Raw genomic sequence first — 20,972 nt, forward strand, 5'->3', positions numbered from 1 at the left:
ATTGTTTAGAGTCCCCAAAGGAGAAGAAAATCAAAAGGGCAATGTGGGGCCAGAGGGCTCGCGTTGGGTCCATATGTGAACCAATAGATGGGCTGCGGGAATTGTGGGGGCAATACCTTTGAGCTGATTGAGTGATTAAGGCAAGCACTACAATGTCTTGTAAACTAACTTGTTGCATGCATTATTGGGTACTAGTAATGTAAGATGGTTCGTTGGCTAAGGTATGTGTTCGTGGGGTAACGCCGTACTATGGGCAAGTTGAGAATCTATGTCGATCGGCAAGAGGGCATGTTAGACATGCCATGTCGGATTAATGTGAAATATTGACATACTGAATGAGCTTCGGACTAATAGTGCGTACCTACTCAAGCGAAGCATAAAAGACGGGCATGATGACAACATGCGCCCATGATGCACTGAGTGAGGTTGGGCATAAGATGGCCGTTGTGGGCATAGGATTGGCTCGCAATGTCAAAACGGAGAAATGATGCTCCTTGCGATTAAGAGAAGCATTGAAAGGACTCAAGATTCTAAGCATGATGCATGGCTGGCAAGCTAGCAAGTTGGGACGAACATGAAAACATATAAGGGTGTATGAACCGTGAGTCTCGACGAATATAGAAATTATGGATAAACAAGTGTACGATCACAATTTAAATTACTGCAAGATATTCAGAGTCGTGTTAGCAAATTTTAAATGTCGAAGACATATGATGAATCATCCTTAAAATTCAAGATAATGAAAGATTGGTCGAGACTTGGGTATAATCTAAAATGTTGGAGGACCAAAAACCCATTCCCCTCGGTGACAAGAAAATTTGCCCGTGACACGGGGTAAATTGCATTTGCCCCCAAATATTATATGCTAAGTTGGATATCACATGTAAGAATGAAACCACATTATGATGATGTGGATTCCAAGAATTCTCCAAACAGTCCCTTCACAAGAAAAAGTTAGAAAAGTGAAAGCAAAAGAAAATGAGTTGGATGTGTTGTGTTTTTATCTTATCGATGAGAGGATATGTTGTTGTTTTGCAACCTACCTTTTGTTCCCATCCCATTCCCATGTGAATATTTTTCCTACTTAATTTCTTACCATCCAAACTTTTCCAACAATGAATAAAACTACACCAGCAACACTTTTTCTATCTAATTTCTTACTCTTTTCAACTTTTATTTCACAGTACTCAAGTCTACCTATATACGGACATAAACAATACCAATCTTTTGGAATGTTTTATTTTATAACATTCTTGATTGAGAATAGGTTATTAGAAATAGAAAAACTGAAAACAATGTATATATATAAGATTTATATATATAAATACATACATACATTGTATGTGAGTCTAACACTCATAAAAGTGCATCTCTTTATCAGATTATTATCCACAATTGGCAGCTGCAATTATTTACAATGAATCTTAACCTCTTTTTCTCACTATAATCAACATCATTATCATCATAATCCCTATCAAGACAGACACACTCTCTTCTTCAATTCATCCCTTCATCATACACATCTGAGTAGTTGTTGAGTTTCAACTACAATCTTGGTGTATATATACACATGGTCTGAAGATGAAATCCTTGAGTGGAGTTGGGATTGGTTTGAGTCTTGTTTTTGGGTGTCTTTTGCTGGCCCTTGTAGCTGAGCTGTACTACTTGCTATGGTGGAAGAAGAGGGTTATGAGCAAGAAGAGATCATCATCATCCTCATCAAGCAATCAAGTTACTACTCATCAAATCCCAGCAGAAACCCCACAGTTTTGCTACATGTTTTGGTGCTGCAGAAAGCCCACTTCTTCCACACCTCAAGAACTCTGCTCTTCTCCCACTACTCTTGTCCACCAACCTCAATCAAACAAGGACTTGTGGCTCAAACCCTTTGGAGACAGCAACTTCCCCAGATTTCTCTTCACCATCACAGAAGAAACAAGGGAGGATTTGGAGTCCCAAGTTGGTACAAGTAGGAGGAGGAATTTGAGTGATTTGCTACAAGTGTTGGAGACTCCATTCTTGACTCCTCTTGCTTCCTCCCCAGCTGCTTCTCATGATCACTACTTCACTCCACCTCTAACTCCATCACTACTTCATCATAACAGAAGTACTAGTGCAGAATTGATGATGACGGCGACGACGACGATGAGATCTAATTCCTCCCCACCTCCAAAGCTCAAGTTCTTGAGAGATGCTGAGGAGAAGCTGCTCATGAGGTCTAATTCCTCTCCACCTCCAAAGATGAAGTTCTTGAGAGATGCTGAGGAAAAGCTGCTGCTCAGGTCTCAAACAACAACAACAAGAAGATCATAATTTGGAGAAATTAGAGTGTTTCCCACATCTGCAGCTTTCTTCACCTCACAATCAACACAACTGCTCAACTCAAATTTAATCCTTGTTAGATGTAACATTTTTCTTCTTCATTACATCCATTTTGTTTTGGTGGTAGGAAATTAAACTTTTTCTTTTTAATTATTATTTAGTATTAGTAATGGTTTAAATTAATATTTAATTACTTCTTCATCCTCAGTTTAATTTCTGTTTGAGACCTTTGAATATGAGATTTTATTTCACTTAGAATGGTGATATATAATATTTTTATATAAATAAAATATTTACCTATTCAACTCAAAATAGAGGAACAGGAATTCGTAGCAAAAAGATGGAAGATATTAGATTTTATTTCTTTCTATAAAATATTTATCCACTTAATTATTGGGATAAATTACATCCACACCCATAATTTATAATTTATTTACACAAATCACTTTTGTCAGTAAAAAATCATAAATAATTTATATAATGATGTCGACGTTTCTACAGGATATGTATAATTTTGCAAAAAATAATGATGATTTATGTAAATATTGACATTTTTAATGGGGTATATATAATTTTTCAAAAAAATAAAAATATCCCGTATAAACAGACCATTAATTAAGAAGAGATGTAAATATAATTATCGAAATTATTTTATCATACAACACAAAGAACCTGTTTGTTTGGGGTTATGTACAGTGATGTTGAGAGGAATACTGTCCAATTAGGGCAGTTCCACTGGGGAAGTACTGCAACTGGTGTATTATATACAGGTAGAAGACAATTTCCACAACTTTTTTGTCCATTTTTTATTCATTTTTAATATATATCTAATAATTATATTATAAAGAAATAGTAAAGTTTATGAAGTATTATGTGGCAAAGAATATATATATATACATACATACATATATTTAAGTAAATTCAGGTTAATTTTCAGTTTTTTCCTTTTTCATTCATTTTCTTTAAAATTAGGTTAGGTAGGAATCGTTTCGGTCTTACCACTCTGGTACTCAAGTCTGTTTAAAATTTTCTAAATAAGGTAAGATTAATGATTTTACGATTTTCGGAATTATATAAATGAGGGCTCGATAATATTTTTGGGATATTAATGCATTACCCTTTTAGCTCCTTTTCTAAATTTGCTAATTTTTGTTATTCTATCTTTTCTAGTTTTTCGGTATAAACAATAACCAGTATCTTTCGATGTATTTAAATTCTGAAAATTAATTAAATATATTGATAATTTTAAATATACGTCCAAAGACAATAAGTTAAATAACTAATATAAATTCAATCAACAAATAGCTTATCAATTTTATTATTGACATAATATTATTTTCATTAAATTAGTATCAAAATATTAAAAAAGAATATCACGTCACATTAATAAATAAGAAAAAAACATTATCTAATATAAGTCAAGGAAACATCAATTATGATATTGTATATAAAGAGACGAATGAATGGAGAGCTAAGAGTGAGGGGTTTGGCCTTTTCTTTTTTTAAAATATTTCGATATTTTTAAATCAATCAACATATTGTTAATTATTATTATAATATTTAATATATGATACGTTATTACAATATTCAATATTGTAATATATTAATATTTTTAAAATAATTAAAAAAATTTAAATAAATAATATACTATTATTAAAATTAAATTACAAATTCATAATTTTTTAATTATAAAAATATGATGGTGATTGGTGGGACAATGGATAATTGGTGATTGGTGGGGTTTGGCCTTTTCAAAAAGAACAACATAAACACTTTCCCGTGACTCATCCTGTCCAGTGTGTGCGTGCTAACCGAAAGTGCCCATTTTCAAGAATCATTTGCTCCTTACCTTTTCTTTATTCAACACTTCATTATTATTAAGATAAATTATAAATATTTTTTTAAGATTTAACATAATTATAAATATCGATTATTATTAAAAAATTATAAGTATTTTTATGATATTCGATAAAATTATATAATTTTTGGATGAATATAAGGGGTAGACGGAAAAATTATAAAAATATTATCTACCTTGTTCATAAAAAAAATTAAAAAAATAAAATTATAATATTTGGTAAGTTACTCAAAAAAAAATAATGAATAGAGACTAACGAATTATACTAATTGTTTGACGATTGTTAAATCAATGGATATTGATAATTTTTCAAATAATAATGAAATATTCGTAATTATATTTCAGGAGAGATCATTATAATTTATCTTTATTATTATTTTAATACACGTTTCCATCAACGGATAAACAAAATTAGAATTCATAAAATTCTAAGAGCAACTGGTTAAATACAACAAATCCCTCTATATAAATGATAATTAATAGATAAAAAAAGTATTTTTGAGTTAAAAAATAAATAAATTATAGTTAATTTTTTTAAATTTGGTATAATTAGGAATAACATCTCATTATATAAAACAACTACAAAAATTCCCCTCAAATGAAATATATTTATGTAGCTCCTAGATGATGAGGTGGAAATTGTTATTGCTTGTTGATTTTTCATCTTTTAGAAGAAAAGAGATTGGTGAAGTAAATAATTCATAGAGCATATCAGTATATAAAATATTTTAAAAATATAAAATTATAATTCATAATTCAAAAGAATATTTTGGTCTGTTCATTGTAAATTTTTTATGAAAATCTAATAAAAGACTAATTAATGTGCTCATTGTTACGAACACTAAAATTAAAGAGGTATTAATAATATCTCAAATAATAAATAAATATTTATAATTATACCAAATTAATATTTCAATGGATTTTTTTATCATTATGAAAAAAGTGTATGTGATGTGATCCCTAAAAGTTAATACCATTTCGCTAAAAGTTAAAGAGAGATTTGTAATTATTGGTGTTTTGAGGATGGGTAAAGTGCAATTAACTCACATGTGAACTTTTTTCCCATGCTTGTCAGAAATATTTTCCCCCTGTTAGTACAATAATCACTAATGATATGCCACAATTTTTATTTGGGAGTATTAGGCCCGCTATAAAAAAATTATGTTTAGTATTCTTTGATATTTATTTTCATCGAATAAATAAATCTATCAATTAATCAAAATTTACTAAATTTATTAATATCAACAAAATTAAATAAATAAAAATTTAATATTTATCCTCGATTGACTTATTACTGACTTACTATAAGTCAAACAAATTTTTTCTAATTAAACTGTCTTTATAACGGTGGAAATATACCTCATCGCCTACATTCATGTGTGAAAATGTATACGGATAATGTAGTCATAAAAAAATTTATTTGACCTGCAATTAATCAATAATAAGTCTATCAGGAGTAAATATATATTTGTTATCTAGTTTTTTTGTTAACATCATTAAATTCAGTGAATCTTAACCAACGAATAGATCTATTTCTTACACGAAAGTAAATTTCAGAGATATTAAATGTAATTTTTCAAAGGGAATTTAGGCGTAATTACTGCAAACTTCATAAAAGAGGAGTGTAATTGTCCTTTTTAATTTTGTTACAATAATAAGCTTATGAGCTAAATAGTCTAAGAAAATGTATGAGAAATTGTGACTATATAAGTGATTAGTATCGCATACTATAATTTTAAATCGTATATATCGTACTGTAAGTTCCTTTTAAAATTAAATAAATGAATGTAATAGTCATCATAAAATAAATGCAATATATCTAAAAACAACATTGGATAATTTAGATAACAATTCGATATTGGTGGAGAAAATTATTTTCTTCCATCAGAGAAATCAGTTGCAAACATAGTTTTGTTGTATATTTTCTGAAAAGAATATGCATAGAACCAAATAGAGTTGACAATTAGTTGCACCCTTTGAGTGCCCTGGGAAACAAAAATCAGAGCTGAAGAGTAATCTATGAACAGTTCCGTTGGCTATTTTTTTCATTTGCTGGCATCATAAACAAGAAATACCAAAATCTGTCTTGGTGCAAACTCTCCACTTGTAAGAAAATTAGTGTGTGAACAATATCAGTCGGTATTGTTAACATAGCGCTTCCATTTTAAAAAGAAGATTAAAGTCAACAAACAATGCCCATGTTTCTGGAACCAGAATGTTGTCTCAGTGGTGTGCTATTAATGTTGCTCCTTTACCTGGTGTGTAACATACAATAAGGAGCATCAGTGACGTCAAAGTCCAACTGCAGCAACATCAGTTATACCCAGTTCGACGCATAAAGAGTTGAGACCAGGTTCCTTCAGTAGACTATATGCACAAAATCCATAATAAGAGTGGTAAAGATCTGGCAGCAACCTCGGAAATTTACTGAAACCACCATACTGAGACAAGAAAAGAAATGGCAATGAGGAGATCACTTCTAAAACAAGTTACCGTTAATCAGATATGCGATTCCTATGGTCAGGAAATGAACAAAACAAGAAACTGGTGAGAAAAAATTGATCTGTTTTTCACTTACAACATTACCTCTTAATAAGAGAGGATCGTAACAGTGCATGTCATGCTATTTATTCAAAGCATTCTGAATGTATGACAAGAATAAGTCGGTAAATAATTAGGAAAGTCGAGAAGATGTGTTCTTATCTATAAGTTTGGTCCAAATATTCCAGAGCAGGTTGTAAATAATGTGCATCTAGTTGCTTGTCTGCATCAAGTTTGTGGTTTTCACAAATGAGTAGAAAGTTATTGGGATGATGAAACCCCAAATCATGCTGTACTTGCTTAGAACCTAAACTTATCACTGGCATGATCGTAAAAGATATTAGAATTACTGGCCACTAAAGCTGAAAGGAGAAACAAAAGCACCTCAGATTGGCAAGTTGACAAAAATCCACGTAATGCACTCTCGTTGATGAATGTATCTGCTCCTAAGATCCGTAGAACTCCTCCAACCCTAAGAGGTACATGCAACTTTAACATTAGAAAAATAAGTAAAATCTAAACAAATAAATAGAGGTACATGCAACTGCAAAAGGATTATTTCAATATACCAAAAGGCATAACACGTATCAGTTGGTTTATTGGCTCTACCTTGAAAGCCGCCATCTTGTGCCTGCTTCTGTAACACAGACAAATAGGTTACGCAGTAAGGGAAAAAGGATACAATCCCATAAGATGAGAGAATACATAGAATACAGTAAAAGAGTTAACTGAATGAGGATATACATTTTATTTCAAGATTCATATCTAATAAAGCTATGTCAACTTTGCTTGAAGCCCTTTAACAGCCATCTCCATTATGTCGGTTAAAGTGAGAACAGAAAATTAAACAAATAGAGAAACATGAGGAGAGGATAGAGGAGATTTTTTCCTTTTATTTTTTTACATTTATCATCTAAGAGAAATCATTATAATGTAAGAAGACTTCTTATAATCATACAAGTTTCGGTTGTTCAAGTTTACACAGCACTGCATCCCACATCAAAATATTTGTTGTTGTGGTCATCTTAAGTTGAGTGGTAGAAGCATACATCCCACATTGATAGCCAGAGAACAACAAAGAATTTAAAGCCAATTGCCTGATGCACAATAACAGTTGACAAGCAAGGAGTCTAACCTAAAATGTTAATAGGATAAACAATCCTTAAACAAGGTATCAACTCACCAGAAACTTAATTCCTCTCCCCAAACAGCAGCCAGAGACAATTTTAAGACGAGGAGTTCACAAGTACAAGTTGGTATTAGGAGGTGCAAAATAGGCAGATGCAGATTCGAACATATGCTTCTACATTTTGAGGTTGAGAACCAAAGTGTTTGATATTTGAACAAGAGTGACAAAATAGGGTCAAGCCTACAGTTGTGAGAGAGCTTCATTTGTATCCAAGAGCTGACACAGTTTGCTAGGCTATGCCCAATCTTGTTGAATGGTCCTAATTTGTTGATGTTCAGTGTATGGGGAGAAAAACTAGGAATGCTTTGATGGCTTCGAGTTGCATATTAAGAATAGGAAACACTTGAATTGTATTGATTGAAATTTTAGTAAACTTGACCAAAGGATGTTTCCCGGAGTTGAGTTAAATGTGGTTTGGATGTTTGGTTCAGAGATTTTGGGTTAGTTTGACATGTGAACAGATGATTGAAATTAGATTTTGGGAATTGAAATCTGGGAGATAGCAATTACTTTGGACGTCACATCATATCTATTGAGTAGGATTGTAGCTGATGTATATGTATTATTTCATTTTGATGATGATTGTTGGACATTTGTGTGTGTATATATCTGAGTTTAAATGTAAATCAATATATATATGATTGTATTGATAAACAGATAATATATATATATATTTGCCATATATATGCAAATATGTAAAAGAAAAATGTCTATCTGTAGAAAAAATGCATGACCTGGTTGGGATATAGTTTGGAATTTCCATCTTTATTGGTTGATAGGAGTATGGTAGTGCAAATCGTGATTCAAAAGAATACGGAAATATGTGGATTATTACATAAAATTGCATAACAGTGGTGTTTTGAGTAACCCTAAAAACTTAACCTACATTTGGTATTGCCAAACATGTGGATGAACTAAGTTGGGCCAAAAACTAAAACAAACATACTGAGAGTATTTTGCACTTTTTGTCCCAGAATTTTCCGCCACTGCTGTAGAGTATTAGGGTAATCAAGGATTTTGTAGATTAATAGAGTGCTTTTCCGTCATATTTTATTTTCTTGTTCACTGCACACACAGAGTATGACCCTTTTTATTTACAAAATTTTGATTATTCATCCACAACAGAGAGAGAAATAAACAGACTGAAACAATCAAGTATAAATCCCTGTCATGTTTTACGTTATTGCTCTTTGCACATTCTAAGCATAACTTTTTCATTTTGAGAACTTTTTATTATTCATCCGCAACACAGAGACAATGAAATAGAAACAACAAAGTATAAACCAAACTCAAACAAGAAAAGTTCTGTCTAATACCAAATAAAGAAGGAAATTGATATTCAGACAGTTTTTTTTTATCAAATTCCTATCCTTCGTCAACTTACTGGTGAGAAATGAACCTCCTTATTTCAATAAAAGGCTTCCTAGCAATACGCCTATGTCATTGTAGTAAAGATGTTACTTTCTTTCATTCTTCCTTTTTAAGCACGAAAACGATAATCAAATATTTAGAGGGATGCCTCTCATAGCTAGAAAGACTTCAAATATGCACATATATACCTAACCATTTATATCTGTGACTACTCATACCACAATTTTTAAAGTCTATTGAATTTTAGGAGATTATTGAGCATGTTTCCTATATCAACATAGATTTAGCTTCCTGTCCTCTAAAATAGATGAGAAGATAAACCTGCAAGCTCCAATCGAGAAGCAATGGCACATTGATGATATGACAGGAAGCTTTTTTAGACAGTAAATCTTCTTCTATGAATCCCATCAGTTTAAGAGATGCAACAGCACAGTATGTGGCTCCACCTGCGACACTAAAAGAATTCCCATCCATAAGTGTTACAAATATCTGCAAGAAGCAAACACCTATGAACCAAAAGCAGATAACCTGCAATAAAATATAAATGCAGCCATCTCTAGTTTATTGGAAACTTAGTCACTATAAAAAGAAAATCTACATTCTCGTTCCGTAAGATTTCTCCTTACAATTAATAAAAAGTCAAGAACAGGACTATAAAAAAGAGAGAGAATAAAAATGTGAAACAGTAGATTCTAGCACTGGAAGTTCAGCAGATTTAGGACATTATTAATCCAGCTAAGAATAATCACAGGGAAGAAAACAGTTGTAAGATTTGGGTTAGAGAAAGCAACTGCACGAACAAAACAGACGGAAAGAATAAAGAGTTATATATACACTCACCATGAGACTCTGAACCAGGGATCAATCCAAAACCACCATCATATGACTGCAATGGAAGCTTAAATAATAAATATGCTTGATGTCGACCAAATAAAGAGATGCAACCTCATAAAAGAATATAGACTAAAAGGCTAATCAAATAGACAGAGATATAATCCCAGTCAAGTTATATACCTGACAATTTACTATATACTCCTTAGCTTTTTCTCGATCCATGCCATTCCAATTCCCCAACATGGAACAAATGGCCGCTGGGACATCAACTACATAAATAATTCTCATCGAGAAGAAAACGGAACATGGAGAAATAGTTAGATAGCAATTTGTTACCTGCACAAAACACGAAGCGGAGATCTGTCTCACCTCCAGTATGAATGGGCATAAAACTGGGATATATATGAGGCACAATAAGTCAGATCATCAATTCAGATACCTCAGTGGATGCTAAGTAAAGACTACAGCCTTTTAGCAAGGATTAGAAAACAACAGAGTGCAACTTCAAACTTAGGGCCACAAATACCAAAATAACTTATCAAGCTTTATCAAGACTGGGAAAGCAAAAGGCACCAGGAACATTAAAAACAATTTCTTTTCCACTCCACAGTGACTTTTTGAAACAACTAATACAAGAATTATCTAATTGGTCAGCCTTCTGTAATTTTAACAAAAAAAAGCTATGAGCTCAAACGCACATTAGAGAATGAAACGAATAATTCCCTTCGAGAAACTAAGAACATGTACAAGAGCAAATAAGATACAGAAAAAATAATGCGATGGACACTGGCCAAGATGAGGTCTCAAGTAGTCATATCCTCAACCCATTAAAACAAGATAATATATGGGAAGAATTTCCTCAATGTTTTGAGTAAGATATTCATGCACAAGTTATTAGAGGTGGATGAACAGCGACCAATGCTATAGATCAGTTCCTCTTTTGTATTTTGGGTGGGAAAAATATACCATATAGAGTAGAATAATGCAAACAAGGATATTATCTCCTTTCTCGAGCATAATTAACATTGCTCCAAAAAGTTACATCAAGAAAAACAGACCTAGCTTTCAGCAAAACTACGATAAAACAGAGCTTTGTACTTTAAGCAAAAGTGTTATAATGGCACAAGTAGTTAACAATTAGTTCAAATTTTACGAAGTGATGAAAGATAAAAGAATGGTTTTGCTTTATCCGAAGATATATTTCTTTCAAATGGCACATCTAATTCTACATATAACCTAACTTAGATGTTACAGAAGGGGGCAAAGACTTCTGGAAATACCACAAAAAACAAAACTATGCATGGACCATAGTTCAGTCTATTCATTAGCTTGTCAACAATGTGGGATATCCCACATTTAGCAAAGACTACATCTCTGTATTGTCTGTGATGTTGTATTGGTGTCCTGTCATCATATTCTGCCCCAACACAATCATTAAATAAGATCTAACCGACTATATCAGCTTATAAGTGATCATTCAACCTACTAGTTGAACCAATGTATCATCCAACACAGTATCATCTGTAACAATATAGAAAACCGAAAGCCATGCCCTCCCTCACTATCAATACTACATGCCTCCAAATATAAAGGAACCTTCACAGAATTGATTGTTACGAGTATTATCACACTTATTTGTCAGCAGATTAATAACACGTATAACCCACTATATTCTAGAATCCAGGCCAGATAGTAAACCTACGTGACCATGACCTCCTCAGCCATTTTGACATAAGATAGTTGATTGCTCATTGTTCGCCTACATTCTTCCTCCATAAATGGCAACATACTTCATGACTGTAAGGCAACTTGCCTTTTCAAGTAAAATTCAAGGATTCATGGAACCCGCTATTTGAAGAACAAAAGATACTGAAAAAGTCAGCGTCCAACTATTCAAACTTCTTCGGACTAAATCAGAAACTAAAAGAATAAAGCAAAGTGTGATACAATTGCCTCATCAGGCTGATCTTAAACAAATAACATGACCAAGGACTACTATATACTCAAAAGAAAACCATTGAATCAAGAACGAAGACAAAACATTAATTATGGTACCATCCATCAGGCTGCTGAAGGTCTTTCATTGATTTCAGTAATAACTCAGAGTCAATAAGTGATAAATCATAGCCAACAGTCTTTAATATGGCCAGGGCACAGTAAGTGCTCGCCAGGTGACTGCCATTGAGGATTGCTGCCTGCAAAGATAAATTTAATATACACACACAAACAGTCAAACACGGAAATCAAGGAAAGAAGACGAAAGACACTTCTATGCCTTTTTGCCTAAATCGATGTGTATAACCAGTTTCCGTACCCCATTATTATTGGACTGAAATTGGGAGCTTCTTGAACCATGGAATCCATAAAATTGTCCTGTGCAGATACAGAGTTTCAAGTAAACATTCTGGCATTCTCAACTGTAGTCTTACTTCTGTAACAAAACAAAGAAACTCCTGAAAATGAATTACCTTACCTTTTTCTAATGTGCTGTCATTCCTTGGATGAGCTTGTAGCGATAAAACCCAATTAATAACAGCTTCCTTGTCAATCTGATGGAAACAATCAAAATCTATCAAGGCTTCATGTGGAAATTAACACTAGCTGTGTATGACTTGGAAAGGGAGGTGATTCTAGGTCAAAATGTAAAGAATTTCCTCCAGAAACCTAGCACCGCTGGAATCTTGCACAAAGTTTAAGCATTTTTGTCGTGCACTGCATTCTAAAACCCATGAATGGCTGTGCTATAGAAATATATATAAACCCACAAACTGAATCTTTAATGCATTGATCCCCTGCATGAATTATTATAAGCAAGAAAATGGTTGAATTATAGAGTAACTAGAACTAACTCTGTCCTCTACAGCCCTATGTGAGCAACAACAAAAAGACCTAGCGTGCAAGTGGTGGTTAAACTGCTCAAACTCTACATATAATATCCCCAAAAAACAAGCACACACAATATCACAAAAATTGGAGAAAGAGAACCATACTCGATCGAGGGCGCGGAGAATGTCGAGGCCAGATATCACAAAGTAGGCGAGAGTGAGGCGATTGATTTCTTGGCCTTGGTAGGGCGACGGCAGCAGCTGATACATCATCAGCAGATAGTAAATGTGCCGATCTCTATCGAAATCCAGTAATTCTGGATCGGATTCCCAATATTCTTGGTCCTCCATTATCAAATTTTGAGGCTGAAGCCTCCGACAGGAATTCGTTTGCCTATGGAGATCTGCTACAAATCCGAAGTCTCATACAAGACTTGTTACCTCAAAGTTGAAGTCAAGTTTTTTATGCTTCAGAGAAAGTACTTTCAGTAAACAAAATATAAAGGATAATTACATTAACGCCTCTTGATATTTTATATTTTTACAAGTTATTTTTGTTTTTTTTTGGATAATTATATAATTATTTATTGAAAATACTAATATTATTTATATAATTATTTTATTTTTTAAAAAACTATACGTACATCAAAACCATGTTATTATTACATAACTTATACTTAATATTTGAGATAATTACACTCCCCTCCTTTAAAATTTAGTGAGATTACACGTAGACCTCATATGGTTTGAAAAATTACATTTAGCACCCCTGAGGTTTATTTTCGTCTAGCAAATAAGTACTTTCATTAGTTAAAATTCACTAAATTTATTGATATTAATAAAAAAAATATATATTTACCCTCAATTAACTTATTAGTGACTTATAGCAGGTCAAATACTTTTTATGACCAAATTAACCTCATACGTCTTCACGCATTAATGCGTATATCTTGACCGTTATAAGAGTAGTTTAGTTCGAAAAATATTATTTGACTTGCAATAAGTTAGTTTTAAATCAATCAAGGGTAAATATCAATTTTCATTCAATTTTTTTTTTTTTTTTTGTTAATATCAGCAAATTCAGTAAATTTCAACTAATGTTGAGACTTATTTGCTATCCGAAAGCAAACCTTAGGGGTGTTAAATATAAATTTCTTAAACCACACAAAATCTATGTATAATTATAACAAACTCAGAGGAGAAGAGTGTAATTATTCTTTATTATTACGATATTATTGGGGTTTTTTATTTTTAGTGAATTTACAGTAATATTGCTACATTAAAATGAGCATTTGCCGTCTCAAATCTCTCAAATACGAGACCTGTAAAATCACCATCATAACCATATTAAGAAGGTTGTGATAATAGTATTTCGATGTGCAAGTTAGATAGATCATAAAGATAAAGTGTTTGAGGTCATAAAACTACTCATGCAGTAAAAATTGTACCGGATGCATGGACAGAGATTATGTATAAATTTTTTTTAATTGCACAATTTTATGTGAATCACATACACCAAATGATCGAACTGTAATAGTCGGTACATACATATTAAGTTGAAGGCACTAGAGTTAAACCGTAAAGATTTTAAATCAATGAGATAAATTTAAAGCTCGACTGCTGATTGTGAAATAGTTGGAGGTAACATCTAAACACGACCTTTATAAAATACCAAGTCGGGATTTAAAATCCCGACTTGGAGTAGGGATTTTAAATCCCGACTCCTAATCTTTTGCATTTTTTTTGTATATTTAATTGACGAGTCGCGATTTCAGTCATAATTTTATTATATAATTGAAAAAAAATTATAATAATATAATTTTTTTAATAATAAAAAATTAATTAACTTTGCAATCATTAATATTTCTATAATTACTGGTTCTTTTATCTTTCAACATTACTATATGCCATCAATACTTATAAAAATAATTGTAATATATATTATAAATATTTATCAGAATCAAATATTCAATATTTACTAAATACTTTATAGGACTTTTATCTCTCTCTCTCTCTCTTTTTTTTTTTGTGAGAGAATATATCTCTTCTTACTTTCTACACTTATACAATATGAAATCATTTATTTTTTTATGAATAAAATGTTCATATAATAATGTCAAAAATAATGTTTGATTTTCGATCTAAATAATTTGGTTGTACGTCCAAATAATCTGGTTTTTTAAAAAGTATTTAATATTTTTACTATTAAAATTTTTTCATTCATCGCTCAATTTAATTAAGTAAATAATTTATAATTTTTATTAATTTATTAAATCCTACGACAAATCCATTCGAGTCCGTCACCATTTAGCCAACGGGAAAAAGAAATGATGGGACCCGCCCTTTGTCCGTTGCCAAAAGCAAAAGAGGCTTAAACCCTTCACCACCAGCAAAATCTCAAAACCCCTAAAGGAACTGCAGATCAACATGATGAAACGGGGAAAGTCATCCGTCTTAACATTTGCTGAGAAGTGCAAGGTCGATAAACCCCCCCCCCCCCCAAATTATTTGCCAATTCATCGCTAATTCATGCTCTAATGATAAGTGTTTGTAATTTCCACATGTTATTTTTGGTTTATTTGCAGAATATATTGGCTTCCAATTGGCAAGGTAACCTTAATACCATCAAAGCCGATGCCAAAGGAAGGTAATGTGGACGGGAAGACGATTAAAATGCTGTTTAGACGGCTGGTTGTTATGTGTTTATGTTTTTGTGGTTCTTTGATTATTATCTTGGATTAATTTATCCTGTCATTCAGCAAGGAGGAGATTTACACTTCAAAAGTGAAGTATATTGTGAAGAAAGGGAAGCCCTACATCTGGGTACCTGAGAAGGAGATGCATAATGTGGTATGAGTTGCTCCTACGAATGCCTTTTAAGTTTTGAGTGGTTATGAATTTTCTTGAAACGTATTGCTTTGGATGCATTTTTGGGGTTGATAGGTATTATGTGATTGTATGCTTTAGTTCTCAACTTCTTTGAGGTGAATCGACATGGAGTCTGAAAAGTGCATGCTGATGTTTAATGGTATTCGGGCTCTATTATTCTACAACTATGCAGTGCTATATTGACTCGAAGTTGGTGTTCCTGGGAGAATGAATATTGGTTTTCTAATTCATTACTCGGAAAGCTAAAATTTTTTTGGAACTTTTCTGAAATTGCTATACTGACATGCACTCAAAAACTTCTATAGCATTCTAGAAACTTGGGTCTCAAGGACTGTATTTCTCTTAATGCATAGAGTGTAGAGTAGTATATCATCTTCAATGGTGCTTTCTAGCACATACAGCACATATGCATTCCAGATTCTAGAATGCATGAACAGAAAGGGAGGATGTAGTTTGCACCATGTACTGTGTAGAGTGCATCAGCGAAGAAAATGATATAATGTTAATGATTCAGATACAAAATAAATGGGTCGTTAGCAAGTCAATAGAAAGACAGAGTGTTGAAGCAATATGATCAAACTGTCCCTTCCAGACCAGGAGAAAGAAATCATTACAGTTAATGATTATCAAACTATCATGAGTTATTCAAATTTCAAAATATCAAGCATAAACTCTACAATGCATTATCAGTGTAGTGTCGAGGATTGTCTTTGTGATATCTTATCATGGATCAGTTCAATAAGCTTAGCCTTGTCTTAGTTTTATTGTGGTCAGGCATGTCTCGTGCAACTATCTACTTGCACATATGGTAGTGGAGCCAGGCAGTTTTGTTCTATTCGTGATTTGTCCTTCATCTGCTATTCTTTTACAGAACACTATTATTGATGAACGTGGCTCTTTTGCTGTGAGCAGTCCCTTGCCAGGTCCTCTTGCGCATTTACTTAGATCAATAAGGAAGGTTTGAATCTAGTTAATCAGTTTATTGCTTTAGCATTTCATCTTTCTCACATGGATGCCTTGTAAATCTCCTTCCTATGTGCTCTTGACCTTCAATAATTTGACAGAGTTCACCCCATCCTCTACTCATTCTGCTCATTAGAATCAACAAAAAAGATAATAAGAAGAAGATTAAACAATAATTTTGTTCTGGGTCTTTCTGTATAGTTAAAAATCACAAGTCACGTTGGGTATGTTTTTGCTTTCTTGAAGCTTCTAGTAATAATCACCCAGTCACAGCAGTCGAAATATAATACTTGCTTCATATTTTGCAGACACCAGCTCGGGTTGCTCTGGTTGGGGATGTTGTGCATCTTAAAGATGAGAAGGTATACGACGAAAATTGCAGTTACATTGTTATTGCTATGCGCAACATTCCTCTTGATGCCTAAATCTACATTATTTAGTTTTATCTTCTACAATTTCTTGACTGGAATTTTTCCTATGGGAGTTTGTAAGTTTCTGTTAAGCTTTTGTCTAATTTTTCTGTTAAGCATATTTCCGCACCATTTTAAACTCTCATTTTCACCCACTTCTATTCCTTTTAGAAGCAATAGGAAACCAATCAACCTGCTGATGTTATATACACCTCCTGGCCCAAATATATGCGTCCAGTTTTACTCAACCCGGAGTTTGAGAGCATTGAAAAAGTTTATGTTCTGTGTGCTTCCACACAATTGCTCTTAAAAGTAGTGGTTGAGAGTTATTGATTATGTAATTATTTCATTTGAGAGGATGGTGTTGGAAAAATAAATCCATTTTAAATGGAGTTTTATTTTGAAATGTTGCGAAAAGGGAAATGCGAGTGATAAATCGGGAACAGGGCACGATGATTTGGTGGGATCAGAATATCAATTTTGTGGCCTGGAAAATGGACTGACTGCTAAAATAAAAAGGGCTGAATAGGAAAACCTGGATATTTGTTTTCCTTTTCCTAGTCTCTGCAACGATATTATCCAGCATGTGTATGATGGCATCTAAAACTAATCAGTGCTGTTCATGCTCAGCTGTAAAATTGCAAAGAGAAACAAAGGTTTTCACTGAGATGCAATTCCTAAATTTTTGCCCTGGATCTACGTTAGTCAATTTGAACCTGCATTATACATGTTCTCTTTTTATGATTACTCTTCCATAATATATTGAGTCACCAATGACACTCACTGAGAGAACTGGAGTATCCCTACTGTTGTTTCTTGTCCTTGTCACAGGCTATGTCAGCAGCAGAAAGCCTTAGGGAAACCCTTTTAGCAGAACAAAGAGCTGTTAAGGGGTTGAGTTATTCAGTTTCTGGAACATTGAGTTCATCTTACCTTGGTTCTAGTTTGCGAAGTGCAAACCTCGAGGAATTACTCCAAGGCAATGAACAATACTCTGTGTACAGGTTCAATCTAAGGTTAGAATCTTCAGAACATCTTTTGACATTTTACTCTCAAATGGCTTTACGTCAATGAACTCATTCTAAGAGTAACAACTGAGGGTTTCATTTGTATGCTTAACAAACATTTAGATGTCAACCAGGAAGCAATTATATGCCTCACGGTTGGGGAAGAGGGGGTTTGTTAGAACAACTTTACAGGTCACTTCATAATAGACTCTTGAATGATGGCTTTGCAATATCATTTATGGGTAAATTTATATTTCACGGAGTGGACGGTATACACAGCTTGGAGAATAATACACAAGAGCCGATAGCTATACTTTCAAACAACTTACTTCTGCAATTTTGAGGGGAAAAAAACATATACTGACAATTGATGACTTTATGTTATGCAGCTCATGCATGTATATTGATGGCAATGGAGGAATTCATGAAGTAAATCTTGAGGACATTGAAAAGTCTAAAGCAGAGCCTCTATGTAAGACCTATTTCTCTTATAAGGTGATTGATCATTGTGCTCATCTTAAGTCATAAGGTGAGCCCTTTTCATGACACTCTAACTTCTGATTTAAGCATCTTCATTTTTGTTGTCTAGCTCTGTTCGCAATGGGCCTGATTGATGGAATTAATCAAAGTGAAATGAGGCGTCGAGCTCTTATTCTTTTCTGCATCACTTTCCTAAATGAAAATGCAAAGGTAAGCTTCACTTCTCTATTGGTGATAAATGGTTAGGTAGTGATGATAATTCTTTGGCACTTTGCCAGTTAAGAGAATCCAGCAGAAAATGTGAAGTCGGTCTTACTTGTCCTATCAAAAAGTAGAATCTTCCCCCTCTTTCACCATTTCATTATTGCGAAGCTCAATAAGAAGTATCAGTACCCTGGAATGACAGTATATCTTCTTAAGCTGTGGTAGAGTTATCAGGTCTCATGCCAGTTTATGTGCCTTCACAAACTTGGTAGTTTTACGTGTTAGTTCCTATTATCGTAACCATTTTTCTTGTTCCTTGTTGAGTTTTATCTTTCTCATAGCAATATAATCATTAGAGCATGCACTTAATTGCAGTAGAAGTCTGATGCCAGCTTAGTACCCATATTATTCCTCAACTATCTCAATGTCAGGCATATAGTAGCTGTTTCTGTTTTCTGTATGAAGTAAGAAACCAATAAGTTTTACATACTACAGCACATGAATCATTAAGCTTGGCACTCATTTTAGATCATAAATACCCATGCGTGCGAGCGTCATGGTCAGCTTGTGTTGCTGAAGCCTCAGCCTGAAACATAATGTCTCTTCTGTATAGCTTAATTTATTTGTGGAATAAATTCAACTGAGCTGCACCATTATCCACAGCGGTGAATGTTCTGGAAACAGCTTGATCATCTTAGCTTTTGAAAATAAGCTTTGCTCTGACAAGTGAGTTTCCTGCAAACTGTGGGTTTGTCCTTTTCCCTTTTTGTCCTCACAGCAATACACCATTTAAAAGCAAAAAAATGCCCCATTCATTGCCTGATTACTGGTTGGTTTTTTGGAGTGTACCACCAGAGTACTGTCTGAAGTGCCTTGTATCTATTAAAATCTCAATTTAGTTAACTTAATCTGAGTCATGATACAGCTTATTCAATCAATTAGAAAGAAAAGAACAATGATAAAAGAGTCAGAACTAAGATGCTAAAATGTCCACTATCTTTTCTACATTTTTATTCAGATAGATATATCTGTCAATTGCACAAAGTATTAAAAATCAAGAGAAAGGTATTTAGCACTGGAATCATCTCCTATAATGAATTGCTACAAGTGTTCATTGAAGCTTACTTTTTTGCCCCACTATGATTACATATGATACATATGGAGCATGACCGTGGTGAATTAAAGATGTTTTATATCGATGGAAAAGAACACACAGTCATTGAAGAGGTGTTTCATGTTCTTGCTAGATTTATGAAGTCCAATGATTATTGATAAAGTAATTTCAAGTATGAAAAGAGTAAAAAATTCAGGAAGTTATTAAAAAGATTAGCATCTGGTGTCATAAGATGATCATCCATAGGCGTTAGCGATGAGGTGGAGCTACACCAACCTTTCTAGTTATTACAAAAATCAATGCATCAATTAAGGAGAACAAATTTTGTACTGAATCAAGGATATATTAAATTGTATGCACATGCAATTAGATCGGATGAAGGATTTATTAAAATGTATGCAAATGCAGTTAATTTTGATTGGATGTAATTGCACTCCCCCACTGATATACATGCACCTTTGCACCTGCGAATGACAGAAGACAGGAGAATGGAAAAGTATGTTAGGAGAAAAGGATTTACTTTTAGTGTGCCACTATGTTACTGTTTATGAAACGTGAGGTTGATCGTCTTAGCATCATAGCTAAAATGAGTTCAGTGGTTAATCCTGAAGATATCATCTGTACAATACCATTTTAATATGGTCAACTCCGGTTTCTGGTTGATACATGCAAACAGAACGACCAAGAGGCAGCTTCTCTCATGTTTTGTCCTTCTTTGAGTTGCTGAGGATTTTCTTGAAATTATGTGAATCACTGACTCGTCACTTTGCTTGAAGGATGCTTTTCTTCTTTCGGTAGATAGGAAGGGATTTGATGTGCTTGGAAAAGTTTTGGGCTCGGTTAACGCTGATGGTTCTCGCGAGTACCAGTGGAAGGAGTTGAGATTCACATTTAAGGACGAGGCTGGTGATGTTGAAACATTCTGTCAACGGCTGCTTGAAATGGAAGAGGAAGCCCTGAAGAGT

General features: G+C 33.4%; 3 protein-coding genes across 4 annotated transcripts; 2 read left to right on the forward strand and 1 right to left on the reverse strand.

Annotated features, from left to right (window-relative positions):
• Positions 1,345–2,529, forward strand: LOC105171902. The gene has a single exon (XM_011093159.2). It carries the CDS (start codon positions 1,582–1,584, stop codon positions 2,311–2,313), a length of 732 nt encoding a protein of 243 aa, XP_011091461.1. The 5' UTR covers positions 1,345–1,581; the 3' UTR covers positions 2,314–2,529.
• LOC105171903 (geranylgeranyl transferase type-1 subunit beta) lies at positions 6,237–13,419 on the reverse strand. 2 transcript variants are annotated; one of them, XM_011093160.2, is made up of 11 exons: positions 13,106–13,417; positions 12,589–12,664; positions 12,430–12,488; positions 12,171–12,310; positions 10,452–10,507; positions 10,296–10,372; positions 10,122–10,167; positions 9,603–9,727; positions 7,291–7,358; positions 7,106–7,193; positions 6,237–6,621 (listed from the first exon to the last, which is right to left on the reverse strand). In XM_011093160.2, exons 1-11 carry the CDS (start codon positions 13,289–13,291, stop codon positions 6,472–6,474), a joined length of 1,071 nt encoding a protein of 356 aa, XP_011091462.1. In that variant the 5' UTR covers positions 13,292–13,417; the 3' UTR covers positions 6,237–6,471. The 2 variants fall into 2 exon arrangements, with proteins under 2 accessions (XP_011091462.1, XP_020553146.1); XM_020697487.1 differs by lacking the exon at positions 6,237–6,621 and adding an exon at positions 6,649–6,944 and having other exon boundaries at positions 13,106–13,419.
• On the forward strand, positions 15,267–20,972 carry LOC105172065 (the record flags this gene model as incomplete). The annotated part of the gene is given in 9 exon segments (XM_020697148.1): positions 15,267–15,418; positions 15,526–15,587; positions 15,700–15,790; positions 16,701–16,787; positions 17,101–17,154; positions 18,034–18,218; positions 18,599–18,681; positions 18,799–18,899; positions 20,784–20,972. Coding segments are annotated over 9 exon segments (903 nt in total), but the record flags the coding sequence as incomplete, so codon positions are not given.

This window comes from Sesamum indicum, linkage group LG10 (assembly GCF_000512975.1).
Source record: "Sesamum indicum cultivar Zhongzhi No. 13 linkage group LG10, S_indicum_v1.0, whole genome shotgun sequence".
Lineage (NCBI taxonomy): Eukaryota > Viridiplantae > Streptophyta > Magnoliopsida > Lamiales > Pedaliaceae > Sesamum > Sesamum indicum.

Bases quoted from the DNA above. Each gene is read 5' to 3' on its own strand.
- LOC105171902 (XM_011093159.2), top strand. From the start codon at position 1,582: ATGAAATCCTTGAGTGGAGTTGGGATTGGTTTGAGTCTTGTTTTTGGG.
- LOC105171903 (XM_011093160.2), bottom strand. From the start codon at position 13,291: ATGGAGGACCAAGAATATTGGGAATCCGATCCAGAATTACTGGATTTC. The intron at 9,728-10,121 runs GTGAGTGTATAT...TTAGTGTCGCAG, and splicing joins CCCTGGTTCAGAGTCTCATG to GTGGAGCCACATACTGTGCT. The intron at 6,622-7,105 runs GTGCTTTTGTTT...TTCTTGTCTCAG, and splicing joins TGTCAACTTGCCAATCTGAG to TATGGTGGTTTCAGTAAATT.